Raw genomic sequence first — 14,307 nt, 5'->3', positions numbered from 1 at the left:
GGATGTAGCAGAGGTTAAACTCGGATGAATTATATTACTGTCAAGTTTAAAACCTTTTAATTTGTAGAATACAAAAAAAAAAGATAAGTTGATGTGTTTTATCAAACACAGCTGTTGACTGTTTTGTTTTGTTCTGTTCTGTTATGTTCTTTCCTAAACTTCACCTCCTCTCACTTACACTTTGGGTCAGAATTGGCAGGAAAGTTGTACACACAGATCCCAAGCCAGTTCGGGTATGTCAAGCATCATCACACCAATTTTAGGCGTGAAAGAAGTCCAACTTCATGATGAAAGGCAGCCAGTCAGGAGAGGGGAAGAGTAAGAGTGTGAGAGGATCCACAAACCAAACAGAAATCCGAGTCAGTGTGGTACTATGAAAGAAAAAACAGGTTTAGGAGAGATAGAGTCTTTATTTGTTGACTAACTGGCCAACAGCTACTGAATGATAGTCATGAGATTTATCTTCATTGTGGTTGGTTGAAGAGAGCAACTGGACTTGCTTGAAGATTCTTGAAAATGTTTCGCCTCTCATCCTAAAGGCATCCTCAGTTCTGTCTGTCTCTGTTCAATGATGGTCGTTCCAGGTTGACAAAAATGAACGATCCTCTCTGGCTAAGATGTCTGCCAGTTTTCTGGAAGTCAGTGGCGGCTGCTGGTTTTTAAAACAGGGGAAGCCCATTTTACGCATTCATCGTAAAACCTGTAGGCCAGATATCAAAGCATAGAAAGGTGTGCCCCATTAGCATAGTGAACTAGACAACCCTACCTAGTGGCAGAAAGTATTTTTGCTTGTACATTTCATGTTATAGTCTGGCTTGCCAGGCTAGTGCCTCATATCCTTAATCAAAAATATCAAACATCCAAAAATCACTGGCTATTCAACGAAGAGCCTTGAACATCATACCCTGATATGCAACACAGAGTCTTTAACACAACACCCAGCTGTGCAACACATCCTTGAACATCTTCTGCAACACAGTCTGGAAATTCATAACCAGGTAGGCTATGCAACACACAGAACCTTGAATATTATACCCAGGTATAACCTATAACACAGAGCCCACCATTCTCTTAACATTACTGAACAATATACACACTTCAGATTCATGAACATGAACACTATTTATACACAAATTCTGCCCTCCGCTCCTTTTCCAGAAAATGGTCTGTGACCCTGTCATACCAGCTGGTTGTGCTTTCCAGAGACTTTACCAATTTCTGTTAGCAGCTAGCACTGCAGATCCCAATAAGGCTCAAGCTAGCCTACAACCAGATTGAACTACAAATGAAATAAACGAGTGAATTCACGAATGATCAAACTGATAGAATGGATGAAAGTTAACGGAGCACAACGAGTAATATTTACATTTATTTACAGAGTAATGTACAGAGACATCAAGGAGAAGAAGCGTTTATATGAAAAGAAATTCGGACAGCACTTTAGCACACGACTACACTTTCTCGACATCCGCTAGGGACTGACTGATCATACTTCCGTGTTCCTCGCCGAAGTACTGCCCTCCTCATGTCTTTCAAACACTACCTCCAATAATCCTTTATCAGCCCGGCTTCTTGTCCCTCCCACTGTCTCGTTTAGTCCCAGAGAAGCCCGGCTTCCCTGGAAGTGACGATTTTGTTGATTTTAACCAATAACAACTAGCCGAAATTGGCTGTTCAGAGCCGTCTCGTAGACTGCAACGGATACCTGGCTGCCAGTCAGTGTTGCCAGATACTGCTGACGTTTTCCACCCAAAATATGTTCAAAACCCACCAAAATGCACTTAAAACCGCCCAATCTGGCAACACTGCTGCCAGTCCATAGAGCCCATTGAAATAAGAAAGGTTACAGCCTGGCAGCAAAGGTGATTCTCGTAGCGAACTGCAAGTTCGTCAGACATCACTCAAATAAGTTACAGGATAGTTATGAACATAAATACAATCTTGGGCATATATTATGTTATGCAAGTTATTGTTTTAATGAGAATTCAATGTCGTAGACGCCGCAGTTTGGGGAGAGAATTTTAGGGGAAGCTCGGCTTCCCTTGTTGTCTCTGAGAAATCGCCCCTGCTGGAAGTCCTCTCATACTCCCGCACCAGTCGAAGGGATCTCATCCCAAAGTGCATAGAAACATATCTGTGACGAATCTCAGTCATCCAGGTACATAGTAATCTGTGGCTGGTTGAAGAGAGCAACTGGACTTGCTTAAAGATTCTTGAAAACGTTTCACCTCTCATCCTAAAGGCATCCTCATTTCAATGAAGATTTATCTTCATTGTGTAAATAGTATCTTTACCGATTTGTAAAGTTGTTAAGATACAGAACTCCTAATAGCTGCCTACTGACTAACTAAAGGTGTTATTTGGAGCTTCTGCTCATTCTGGTGTAGATACTTCTCATCTCATCTCATTATCTCTAGCCGCTTTATCCTTCTACAGGGTCGCAGGCAAGCTGGAGCCTATCCCAGCTGACTATGGGCGAAAGGCGGGGTACACCCTGGACAAGTCGCCAGGTCATCACAGGGCTGACACATAGACACAGACAACCATTCACACTCACATTCACACCTACGGTCAATTTAGAGTCACCAGTTAACCTAACCTGCATGTCTTTGGACTGTGGGGGAAACCGGAGCACCCGGAGGAAACCCACGCGGACACGGGGAGAACATGCAAACTCCGCACAGAAAGGCCCTCGCCGGCCACGGGGATCGAACCCCGGACCTTCTTGCTGTGAGGCGACAGGGCTAACCACTACACCACCATGCCGCCCATGTAGATACTTTTTGGAGGTTGTTTGTTTGTTTGTTTGGTTGGTTGGTTCGTTGGTTTTGTTCAGGGTTAGCATTGAGAGCTGGCATTGAGTTCAAAGTACAGAGATTCCGCAAATAAAATACACTAAGAAAAAAATACCCATGTAGTAAATGACCAGATGTGATAGTTTTGTCCTCTTTAGTGCATTTTAGCTAGCTAGAGTTAGCTGGGTAACTTGATTGGCCTCAAAGATACAGTACTTCGACAAGACAAGAAGCCTTTATTATTATTTTTTTTCTGCTTTTAGGAACATATCCTTTATATGTCAATTGTCTGTTCATTGTTTTTGTATATTGTTGAGCCACACCTAGGATGATTTTCTGTCATGACAGACAATACATTTTTTTCTGATTCTGATTAGTATTAAGAAGCCTAAGAAGCACAGACTTAAGCACAGTGAAATGTCTCCTCTGCATTTAACCCATCTGAAGCAGTGAACACACACAAGTGAGCAATGAGCACACACACATACTCAGAGCAGTGGGCAGCTATGCTATAGTACCCAGGGAACAGCTGGGGGTTAGGTGCCTTGCTCAAGGGCACTACAGTCCAACCTCAGGCTATGGCTGCCCCATCGTCGTCGGTGGCGTCAGCTGTCCATCGCTAGCAATGATAAAAAAGTGCCCTGCTGCCAGCATCTTATTGGTAATGTACTATTTAACCCATAGCTGGAACCCAGGCAGGTGCTACCACTCCGGGTCAGAGCGGACCTGGGAGCAATGGTGATTAAGGGGCAACTCCACTTTCCCCAATATTCAAGTCCTCCTGGACCTGAGACTCAACACCAGTTGCAGTTTAAAGTCATACCCAGGACTAATAGCATGGCTGCCCCATGTTAACCTAATTGCAGATACAGTGTTCTGATCTCAGACACAAAGAGAACATGAAAACTCCATGGCCCCCATCAGCTGCTGGGCTCAAACCCAGAACCTTCTTGCTGTGAGGTGACAGTGCTAACCACGACACCACCGTGCCACTCGGTTTCTGATGCAGATTAATGCGAGCCAACACAGAAGCACACGGAACACAGCGGAACAACCAAGATGTTTTGTTCCTTTACCTGGTACTCAGTAACAAGTGACAGTCACATTGATGTACGCAATAAAGTTTGTCTATCCTCATATTTCATCAATAATATTGAAGGAATGCAGCAAATCATGCTACCAAGAAAACCATGGCACATCATGAATACTTGGGCTGTGTCCCAAACCACATACTACTATATTAAATGCTTTGTTAGTATCCCTTTGGTGTTATTAATGTCAAATATACTGTAATACCCAGCCACTGGGTTTGTCCAAGCCAATGCATACTTAGTGCTGGTGCCAAGCCTGGACAGATTGGGAAGGGTTGCGTCAAGAAGGACATCCAGTGTAAAAACCTGTGCCAAATCAAATATCCAGAACAGGTCTGCTGTGGCGACCCCGAACAGGAGCAGCCAAAAGAAGAAGAAAAAAAAGAAGAATATTGACTATACTGTATGCATTCTATCAGTATATACCTGTTCTATATGCTTTTGTGTGTGTCTTTAAGGGCTTCCCACTTATTCAACACAAATTCGATGCTTTTATCCAGTCAGACTTTGTTCTTGAATTTCTTTCGAGTAAAATCCAGGGTGAGTTCTACCTTTTGGAGCCTTCAGACTTTTATTAGAACCAGTGATGGTTTTGAAAGGTAGTTCCTTGAACAGAAAGTTAGCTTGCTAGTTATTTTTTAATGAAAATTGCAAGGTACAAGTTAGGTGCCAGGACTCCCAAGGTCCTGCTTGTAAAGTCCATCTCCTCAGTGACCATACTGGCAATGAGTCAATGAGTGAAAAGAAACTTGTTTAGCAGAAATGGATTAATATTTCCACACATTCCTTAGACCATTTGAACAGCCATTTGTCTTTTCCCAACGTAATTCAAAAAGTAGTAAACGGATTTGGATGAAATTTGGAGAAAAGGTGAGCCATGGGCCAAGGAACAATTGATTAGGTTTTGATGCAAATCCAGATATGTATGTGGATCCAGAATCCAGATATGTATGCGGATCTAGGATTTTTTTTTTTTTGGCTTTTCCCAACATAACTCAAAATGTAGTGAATGGATTTGGATAAAATTTGGAGGAACGGTGATCCTTGGGCCACTGAACAATTGATTAGATTTTGATGCAAATCTGGATATGTATGTGGATCCAGGATCCAGATATGTATGCAGATCTAGGATTTTTTTTTTTTTTTTGCTTTTGCTTTTCTCAATGCAACTCAAAAAGTAGTGAACAGATTTGGATGAAATTTGAAGGAAAGGTGAGCCATGGGCCAAGAAACAATTGTTTAGATTTTGATGCAAATCCAAATATGTATGTGTACCCACAATCCAGACATGTATGTGTATCCAGGATTTTTTTTTCTTTTGTCTGTTTCCAATGTAATTCAAAAAGTAGTGAACAGATTTGGATGAAATTTGGTGGACAGCTTTAGTATTATCATAGGTTCAAGTGACTTGAGTTGGATGTTGATAATATGTGGCTCAGCGGAAGTATGAACTATAATGTGTGCCCTTTTAGTTTTTATTGTAGAAGCCAGACTTACAGTATATAATACAGATACCATATTGAGCATCATGTGCTAAACTATTCACATATTAGTCAGCGGACTGTCTCTACTTATACAGTCTCTGGTGCTACATTAAACAATTAGCCATTCCTCTGGCTTTTTTGTTTTTCCAGAAATAAAAGACTACCATCATCCTACATGCATTCTATTGACTCATGCTTCCAAAGTTCACAAATTTTTGGAGTTAATCTAAACAACCGTGATGAAGAGTAACACTATCCAGGACCTGAAACGAGTCTTATTGCGTTCCTCTGGTTGTAGTGAGCAGTTCATACCCATAACTCATATTTACATTAACTCCTGAAGCATGTGGAGGCAGGTAGACATCCTTATCCAAGTGTAATATGTTTTAGCTTAAGAGTTTCCTCCAAAGAAGAAGTCTGTTTTTTATCACTGATGTTCTACACCACAGGAACAATCTCTGGGTAAATAAGTAGCTATTTGAACACATCTAGTGATCTATTAAAGCTAACTCTAAGCAAAAGCTGATATTATTTAGTTACTATGTTACTAATTAACTGTTATAAGCACTATTTTACTGATTTACAACAAGTAGAAATATTTTTAAAAAAATGTCTTCCTAGGTACTGACTTGTGTAGAAAAATCCCTTAATGCATATCCTTATCCAATCACACCATAGCATATTTAAGTTACACAAACATCCTGACCTTTGAACTCTAAACAAGCATGATGTGTAAAATATTAATCGCTATCTGAGGCATCAACAGTGTAAAACCAGACAGCTGTGTAAGCTGATCTTTAGTAGCATCATCACAAGCCTCCAGTCTGGTTTATACCCCCAATTTTTATATCATTATTTATTCTTTTATACGATACAGTTGTATCTTTGGTTAATTTTGTTGGCATTGCAACTAAGAACATGTGCGAGATGGCCTGGGAAGCATGTCAAAAGCACTAAATCTGGCCCCAGGAATGTAGCATGACTCCGTCAGATGTGACAAGCTAAGTATGAGTCGAAGCCCTTGATGTCGTATTGGGCTAGCGCGGTGTGTTTTGACAGCTGTGTGTTCCAGGATCTCTCACCTGTTGTGGTTAACGGTGTGGTCAGGACTCCTGGGAAGAGGGGGGTGTTACCCAGACCTGGAGTGCACACACACAGAGACAAAGAGATTGAAATCGAGATAGATAAAGAATCATGGTTTATGTGTCATGCTGTGGTGGTAGACGTCCAACGTTTTTTATTTAAGTTGAAAAAAAGTGCAAACATTCATGTATAAATACTGTCGAGTAAATGCTGATGTAAAAGTAAAAGTACAAGAAAAAAAATCAGTAATGAGACATTTGTGTATTAAACCACACACTGGTTTTATTGTTGTTTCCAAATTTTACCAAGGAATCAAGAAACCCAGCAAGCTAACAAGAGCTAATAACTCAAAGCTAGCTGTCATGATATAAACTAACTAAATAAATACAAACCATAGCTAAAAACATATTTGTAGCGATAGATACTGTATTGACCTGGTGTTGTTTTAAATGTCTTAGAAATTTAAAGCTAGACGGCCTTTCGATTTCATAAAATCAGTGAAATTTACTGTAGTTTCCTCTGAAATTTGGTTATAGATGTTTATTTCTGTAATATCTGACAAAATATCAGGCCATTTTGTTCTGTGGCTGGGAAGTTACTTAATTTGAGGGGATTAAAGCAAATAATGTGCATGAAATCGCTCGCTTCGCGCAGTCAAGCAGACAGAGGAAGTCCATGTGTGTGCGCATGCGCAGGTTTACCTTTGAGCGTGCACTGACAGTTCCATCATTCTGTCGCTAAACGAACAGTTGATCACACCGAGGTGCTCGCTGAGTGCCGATATTTATTAGTTTGGTCCTGTGTTTCCTTTCCTTCGTATATAACATAACGTTTTTTCTTCTCACTTTCTTTCCGTTACTGTAGTCGGTCTTTCACATTTTATTCGCACACTCACGTCCTCCATTTTTCTCTCCTGTTTCAAATTTGTATCCCACAATGCCTTGTGTGAACAGGGAACGCCCACCACATGATGCATGATGTAGTATCTTGAATTGGGTCATGGTGAAGCAGGAAAAAATAGCAGAGAATTTCGGGCCACATGGCCCTAAAGTCATTAATTGTTCTATTTTTTTTTTTTATTATGGCTGTTGTTGTTGGGGTTTTGTTTATTTGTTTGCTTGTTCTCCCCACCCCTTTTCTGATGTAGTACATTGTGCTTGCTTGTACACCAGAGGCCACTGCTCTAAACTACAAGGGAAGCCCAGCTTCCTGTAAAATGTCATTCGTCTGTTAAACATGTATTTACACGACTTAACTATCTTATTCCAAATCGATATTCTGTGCAGGCGGCATGGTGGTGTAGTGGTTAGCGCTGTCGCCTCACAGCAAGAAGGTCTGGGTTCGAGCCCCGTGGCCAGCGAGGGCCTTTCTGTGTGGAGTTTGCATGTTCTCCCCGTGTCTGTGTGGGTTTCCTCCAGGTGCTCCGGTTTCCCCCACAGTCCAAAGACATGCAGGTTAGGTTAACTGGTGACTCTAAATTGACCGTAAGTGTGAATGGTTATCTGTGTCTATGTGTCAGCCCTGTGATGACCTGGCGACTTGTCCAGGGTGTACCCCGCCTTTCGCCCATAGTCAGCTGGGATAGGCTCCAGCTTGCCTGCGACCCTGTAGAACAGGATAAAGCGGCTAGAGATAATGAGATGAGATATTCTCTGCTAGAAAGTGCTCAGCTTTATGGCTAATTCGTTCAGCAGTTATTTCTCATTGGTTATCATCATCTAATAACATGAGTTTTCCCCATGGAAGCATGACCCATTGAAAACCAACTGATGCTCAGCGTCTCTGTAGTTTAATACCACTATGGGATATGCTTTGATCTTAGTGCAGCAAAGCTACACATTTATTGGACAACATGCTTTTAAAATGTAATTTCCAGATGCCCGGCTTCACTGAGGGTCTATGGAGAGTCGCTGACAGTAAGGCGGGACTGGACGCTGGGCTTCTATATGATGATTGATGATTGGAGGAACTCTCAAATCTCTTTTGAATGTCATGTGATTGACAGCATTTTAAAATTATATGTCGCATCGATCAGAGGGATTCAAGCTCAGTCCATGTGGTGTGTTGGCAAGTGAAGTCATAAGACTAGCTGCTGCTCATTCTTGTTTTTTTTTCCCTACCAGTATACAGTTCCTATTTCCAGTTGTATATACTGTAAATAAACTTGTAAATGTGGAGTTCGTGAGCTAGCTAGCTCTTAGCTGTACGAAATGGGAAACATTGCTAATGTTGTCGACCTGATTTTGGAGAAGACCTGGTTTTGATGCTCTTCCTTATGAGGAGAGACTCAAAATTAAACAACAGGGCAGATCAATGCCCAAGATTGATTGAATTCAAAAGTCAGCGAGACACAGTCGCTCATTTCAGCTGTCTTGGTATGACAAAGTAAACCAGTTAACTGGGAGTGCTTTGATGAAGAGAATGTACTGTCGGCCTTGTCTCTGAATGAAACTATCCCAGGGATGGCTTGTTTGGTCAAAAGTGGGTTTGGGAGATTTGGCCAACTTTGCCAGGGCATACAAAAGGCATGAGAAAAGCGAGGAACACTTAAGTTCATGTGCACTCTTAAGTTTACTTGGTAGAGTCAGAGTGAAACATGGCAGAATTCATGTACTGTATAAGCAAAACCGTCAATGATCGCGTAGCTCACTTTGGCCCCGTCTAGTCCAGAAGGAACGATCTAAAGTAGGCCACCTTGCGCAATAAATGTTGCCAGCTATATACACAGTATATACAAGCTATATATAGAAGCTATATCCACCCTAGGAATACTGACCTATTTACCAGAAATAATTTTAATGTCTTGGACTTGCAAAGTCTTGGAGCCAGATTTGCACACAAACCTTCTGTTGGCGTTAAACTAAATACTGTCAGGATTTACTAAAGATGCACAGTGAAAAGTTAGCAATGGAAGTCTGTGGACATGGTTAGTTTTGCTTGCTGAGCTCATTGCATGTGTACTGTATTTGTAGGAAGACTGCAGGAGAAAAGGAAACTCCTTGAGGGAGGAGAGTGTTTAAATGAGTCATGCGACGTGATTTACTCAGGTTTGCAATAGTCAGTTTGCTCATTGCACCATTGTCATAATATTGTGCTTGACATTGAGATGTTGACTGAGCGTTAGAGACATTGTGAGCGACAGAGCAGGTGTCTGTCAGCACCCAGTTGCGCATGCACAGAATGCACTCACTGGACACTTTATTACCCATCCATCCACCCACCTGCTGTTTGATGCAGTCCTCTAATCAGCCAATCGCTTGACAGCAGCGAAATGCATCAAATCATATAGATCCAAATCAAGAGCTTCAGTTAATGTTCACAATGTTCAAACATCAGAATGGGAAAAATTGTAATCTCAAAGTGTGACTTTCTTTCACTGTGGTATGGGTGTTGGTTTGAGCCAGATGGACTGCTTTGAGTATTTAAAAAACTGCTGATCTCCTGGGGTTTTCACACACAAACAACAGTCTCGAGAGTTTACAAAGAATGGTGCGAAAAACAAAAAACACTGAGTGAATGGACGACAGTTCTGTTGGAGGAAACACCTTGTTGATCAGAGAGGTCAGAGGGAAATGGACAGATTGGTTCGAGCTTTTTTGCCAGGAAGGATATAGCAACTCATAGCAACTCTTCACAACCGTGGTGAGCAGAAAAGCATCTCAGCATGCACCAGCAGAACAACACATTGGGTTCCACTCCTGCAGCCAAGAACAGGGATCTTAGAATCAAGAACAAGTTCCTATTAAAGTGGCCGGTGAGTGCAGTTTTTTTGTTTGAGGCACAAAAAAGAGGTGTGTTGTTCTGCACCTGTTTGTGTGCTAATTTGCATTGCTCTTGATAGACTGTCTTGGTCATTATTAAAATTAACGGACTGCGTCTATGGTGATTAATTTGCGCATTGTTAGCAGAACGCCTGCTGAACTAGCCACTCCCATCTGCATTTATTTATCTCATCTCATCTCATTATCTCTAGCCGCTTTATCCTTCTGCAGGGTCGCAGGCAAGCTGGAGCCTATCCCAGCTGACTACGGTCGAAAGGCGGGGTACACCCTGGACAAGTCACCAGGTCATCACAGGGCTGACACATAGACACAGACAACCATTCACACTCACATTCACACCTACGGTCAATTTAGAGTCACCAGTTAACCTAACCTGCATGTCTTTGGACTGTGGGGGAAACCGGAGCACCCAGAGGAAACCCACGCGGACACGGGGAGGACATGCAAACTCCACACAGAAAGGCCCTCGCCGGTCCCGGGGCTTGAACCCAGACCTTCTTGCTGTGAGGCGACAGCGCTAACCACTACACCACCGTGCCGCCCGCATTTATTTATTTATTTATTTAATTATTGTGGCCTCATGCTAATTTGTCCTGCTTGGTAAACCTGGCCCGTGCTTTTGTAAACCAATAACAGAAAGAAAGTGTGATCTCTGGTTGATCTACCACAGGGTAGAATGTGCTATTTTTCATTGATCCACCTCATCCTACACTGTCAGAAATAGGACTACAGTAGGAGTCCATTTCTGTCCCCAAGGTATAATCTACACTAATGTACCACCTAGGGCTCATTGGACCTCAAGGTAACCATGTGTACCCTTTTAGGGCCAAAAAGGGGCATATATTTTCCCAAGCAGTATATAAAGGGTACAAATAAGTACGTTAGAGGGTCCTGCCCTAGTGTCAAGCTGTTGTACCCCTAAAGGTACAATAATGTAATTTATTTTCTGAGAGTGTACTATGTGTACCCAGTTTCTGCTCTTTCTCTCTGCTTGCTAGCATTTTCCTGTCTGTAAAATGTAAACATTTATAAATGGATACACCAAGACTAGGTTTAAGACTTCTGTTTTGCTTGCATGAAGCTGCCTCAAAGCTGATTGTAGAGTAGCTCATCTCATCTCATTATCTCTAGCCGCTTTATCCTGTTCTACAGGGTCACAGGCAAGCTGGAGCCTATCCCAGCTGACTACGGGCGAAAGGCGGGGTACACCTTGGACAAGTCGCCAGGTCATCACAGGGCTGACACATAGACACAGACAACCATTCACACTCACATTCACACCTACGCTCAATTTAGAGTCACCAGTTAACCTAACCTGCATGTCTTTGGACTGTGGGGGAAACCGGAGCACCCGGAGGAAACCCACGCGGACATGGGGAGAACATGCAAACTCCACACAGAAAGGCCCTCGCTGGCCACGGGGCTTGAACCCGGACCTTCTTGCTGTGAGGCGACAGCGCTAACCATTACACCACCATGCCGTCCTGTAGAGTAGCTGATATGTTTTAAAATGTTGTGAGTGAATGTAAAAAGTATTTCATGGGGAGGAAAGGTACTTGAGTAACAAATGAATTGTGCTTTGCTTTTTGTTTTGTTTTGTTTTTTTCACACCTCTGGTATCATTCACATCAAATACACTTCAAGCAATTTGTCAGTCCACAATGTGTTAGCTAAAAAATCTCACCGTGCTGTTCTTCTGAACGTTTAGGAGGAATGGCTTCACTCGGAACGAGTGCCTGGAGCCGACCAAACATCAAAACCATGCAGGCGACTGCAAAAGAGGAAACACGTGGTTTAAAACACACACTGACATACACACCAAATCAAGTGATAATCAAGTTCAATAATATTTTTTTTTAAAACACAATCTCTTCATCTGGTTCTCCAAAAGTTCTACATAGAACCCATTCTGAAATCATCTAACCTTTCACATTTCCTTAGAGGAGCAGCAAAGAACCCTTGATGAGTCTGAATTTAACAACTCCACAAACAACTACAACTGAAGGATATTTAACGTAGGCTGTTTTATTTTGTGGCTACTTAGATGCTGTCAGATCCAACAATGATGGAGGACACAAACGTCTGCTCTCAAAGCTGATGTCGTGACCAAAAAAATGGATTTCTAATCCTGATGCTTTTTAACAACTTTTTGGATGTTTACACACACACATTTTCTCCCTCAATCATCACCCAGAGGAAGGGAGGAGGAGAAAGATAACTGGTATGGCAGGAGGGCATCCTCTCTTTGTCCTGTTCAACTGGCACATTTCCTGAGCTGTCTATTTTAGAGTTTTTCCAATATGAAATGCATGCACACTCTGGATCTGAAGGGGGAAAAAACTACATGTCCCTGACCACCTAGTGCTGAACAACTGGCATGAGTACATCCATCCATCCATCCATTATCTGTAGCCGCTTATCCTGTTCAGGGTCACAGGCAAGCTGGAGCCTATCCCAGCTGACTATGGGCGAGAGGCGGGGTACACCCTGGACAAGTCGCCAGGTCATCGCAGGGCTGACACATAGAGACAGACAACCATTCACACTCACATTCACACCTACGCTCAATTTGGAGCCACCAATTAGCCTAACTTGCATGCTTTTGGACTGTGGGGGAAAACGGAGCACCCGGAGGAAACCCACACAGACACCGGGAGAACATGCAAACTCCTCATAGAAAGGCCCTCGGCATGAGTACCTATAAATGAAAAAGTGCCTCCAAGCCAAAACTGGTCAATGAAAGTTTGTAAGCCAGTGGACTAAATAAACTTAGGATCCATGTTAACTTGGGAAAAAATTTCCTTGTGACCCAAAATTGAATTGAACGATTTGGAAAAAAAGTGCTAGTCTCTGTCATTCCACTAGGGGTAAACACAGAGCAACTAGAAGAGCACTTGGTAGAGTGTATACGGTACCTCTGCCAAGCCAAATTTGGATTTGCATCAAAATCTAATCAATTGTTCCTTGGCCAATGGGCCACCTTTTGTCAAACTTTCCTGAAAGTCTATTGACGACTTTTTGAGTTACGTTGGGAATAAACAAAAAAAAAATCATGGATCTGCAAATATATCTGGATTTGCATCAAAATCTAACTAATTGTTCTTTGGCCCGTGGCTCATCTTTCCTCAAAATTTCATCAAAAATCCGTTCACTACTTTGAGTTACATTGGGTACAAACAACCAAGCAACCAAACAAACAAACAGTTGGAGGTGAAAATGTAACCTCTTCCAACAAAGTTGGCGGTGGTAATAACCTCAGGGCTTTAGATTTAGCTACTGACAAAATGTGCTAATGATGCAATTCTTTATTAACACACAAAACTTTGATGCTTTAACCACAACTCTTTGTAAAAGTACTATTTTTGGTATGAGTACTTGTGCAATTAGCATGTGACACTCCTGCATTCGAGTAAAGCTACATTAGTGATCTGGAAAGTCCAATTATTTCCCTTAAGTGAAAGGTACGTTCTAAAGCTACAAAAGATGTACCCATGATCGATGGTATCACGGGTACATCTTTTGTACCTTTATAATGAGGAAAGGTACAGCTTGGTACCTTTATTTCTGAGAGTGCATTATTACTGTTTCTACCTTTACAGTCCAGTATATACTCTATCCATAGCTCAAGTTCAGAGAATTTGTATCTGGTTATATAAAAAGATCAGAAACCTGGAGGCGGTGCATTGGCAGTACTTACCCCAAAAAGAGGGGCTCCATGTTGGCCTTAATCGAGATGAGGACACGTGAGGAGACATGGTCTTTTAGTCCACTGCGAGCTCTGTGTGTGTCTTAGTGAACACTGATCACATGTAGGAACCTTTATGCAGGAAGATTCGACTAAAACAACAGGATGTGCTCATTTCCTTAAAGGGGTGGTGGACTCACACAATGGGACAGAAGCCACAGATAGGGCGGGCTGCTGTTGTGTAGACCACCTCTCTCTCTCTCCCCCTCTCTTTCCCTCTTTTCTCATTCTGTCTCTCTGTCTGTCAAGACCCACTCCCACTCTCACTCTATCATTGTTTGTCTCCCTCATTTTGTCTTTTCCCTCCCTCAGATCTCCTCCAAAGCC

General features: G+C 42.2%; 1 protein-coding gene across 2 annotated transcripts in view; it reads right to left on the bottom strand.

Annotated features, from left to right (window-relative positions):
• The window catches only part of ramp2 (receptor (G protein-coupled) activity modifying protein 2), a 41,260-nt gene extending 27,217 nt beyond the window's left edge, over nt 1-14,043 (bottom strand). For both annotated transcript variants that reach the window (XM_060902085.1, XM_060902086.1), the window contains exons 1-3: nt 13,933-14,043; nt 11,920-12,006; nt 6,453-6,509 (exon numbers count right to left, since the gene is read on the bottom strand). In XM_060902085.1, the coding sequence (XP_060758068.1) occupies nt 6,453-6,509; nt 11,920-12,006; nt 13,933-13,990 (202 nt within the window). In that variant the 5' untranslated portion in view covers nt 13,991-14,043. The remainder of the gene's footprint in view (nt 1-6,452; nt 6,510-11,919; nt 12,007-13,932) is intronic.
• Nucleotides 14,044-14,307: the final 264 nt, after the last annotated feature.

The sequence above is a fragment of the Neoarius graeffei genome, chromosome 20, assembly GCF_027579695.1.
Source record: "Neoarius graeffei isolate fNeoGra1 chromosome 20, fNeoGra1.pri, whole genome shotgun sequence".
NCBI classification, from domain to species: Eukaryota; Metazoa; Chordata; class Actinopteri; order Siluriformes; family Ariidae; genus Neoarius; species Neoarius graeffei.
Note: the sequence above shows the minus strand (reverse complement) of the source record. Positions and strands in the feature narration are given on the sequence as shown.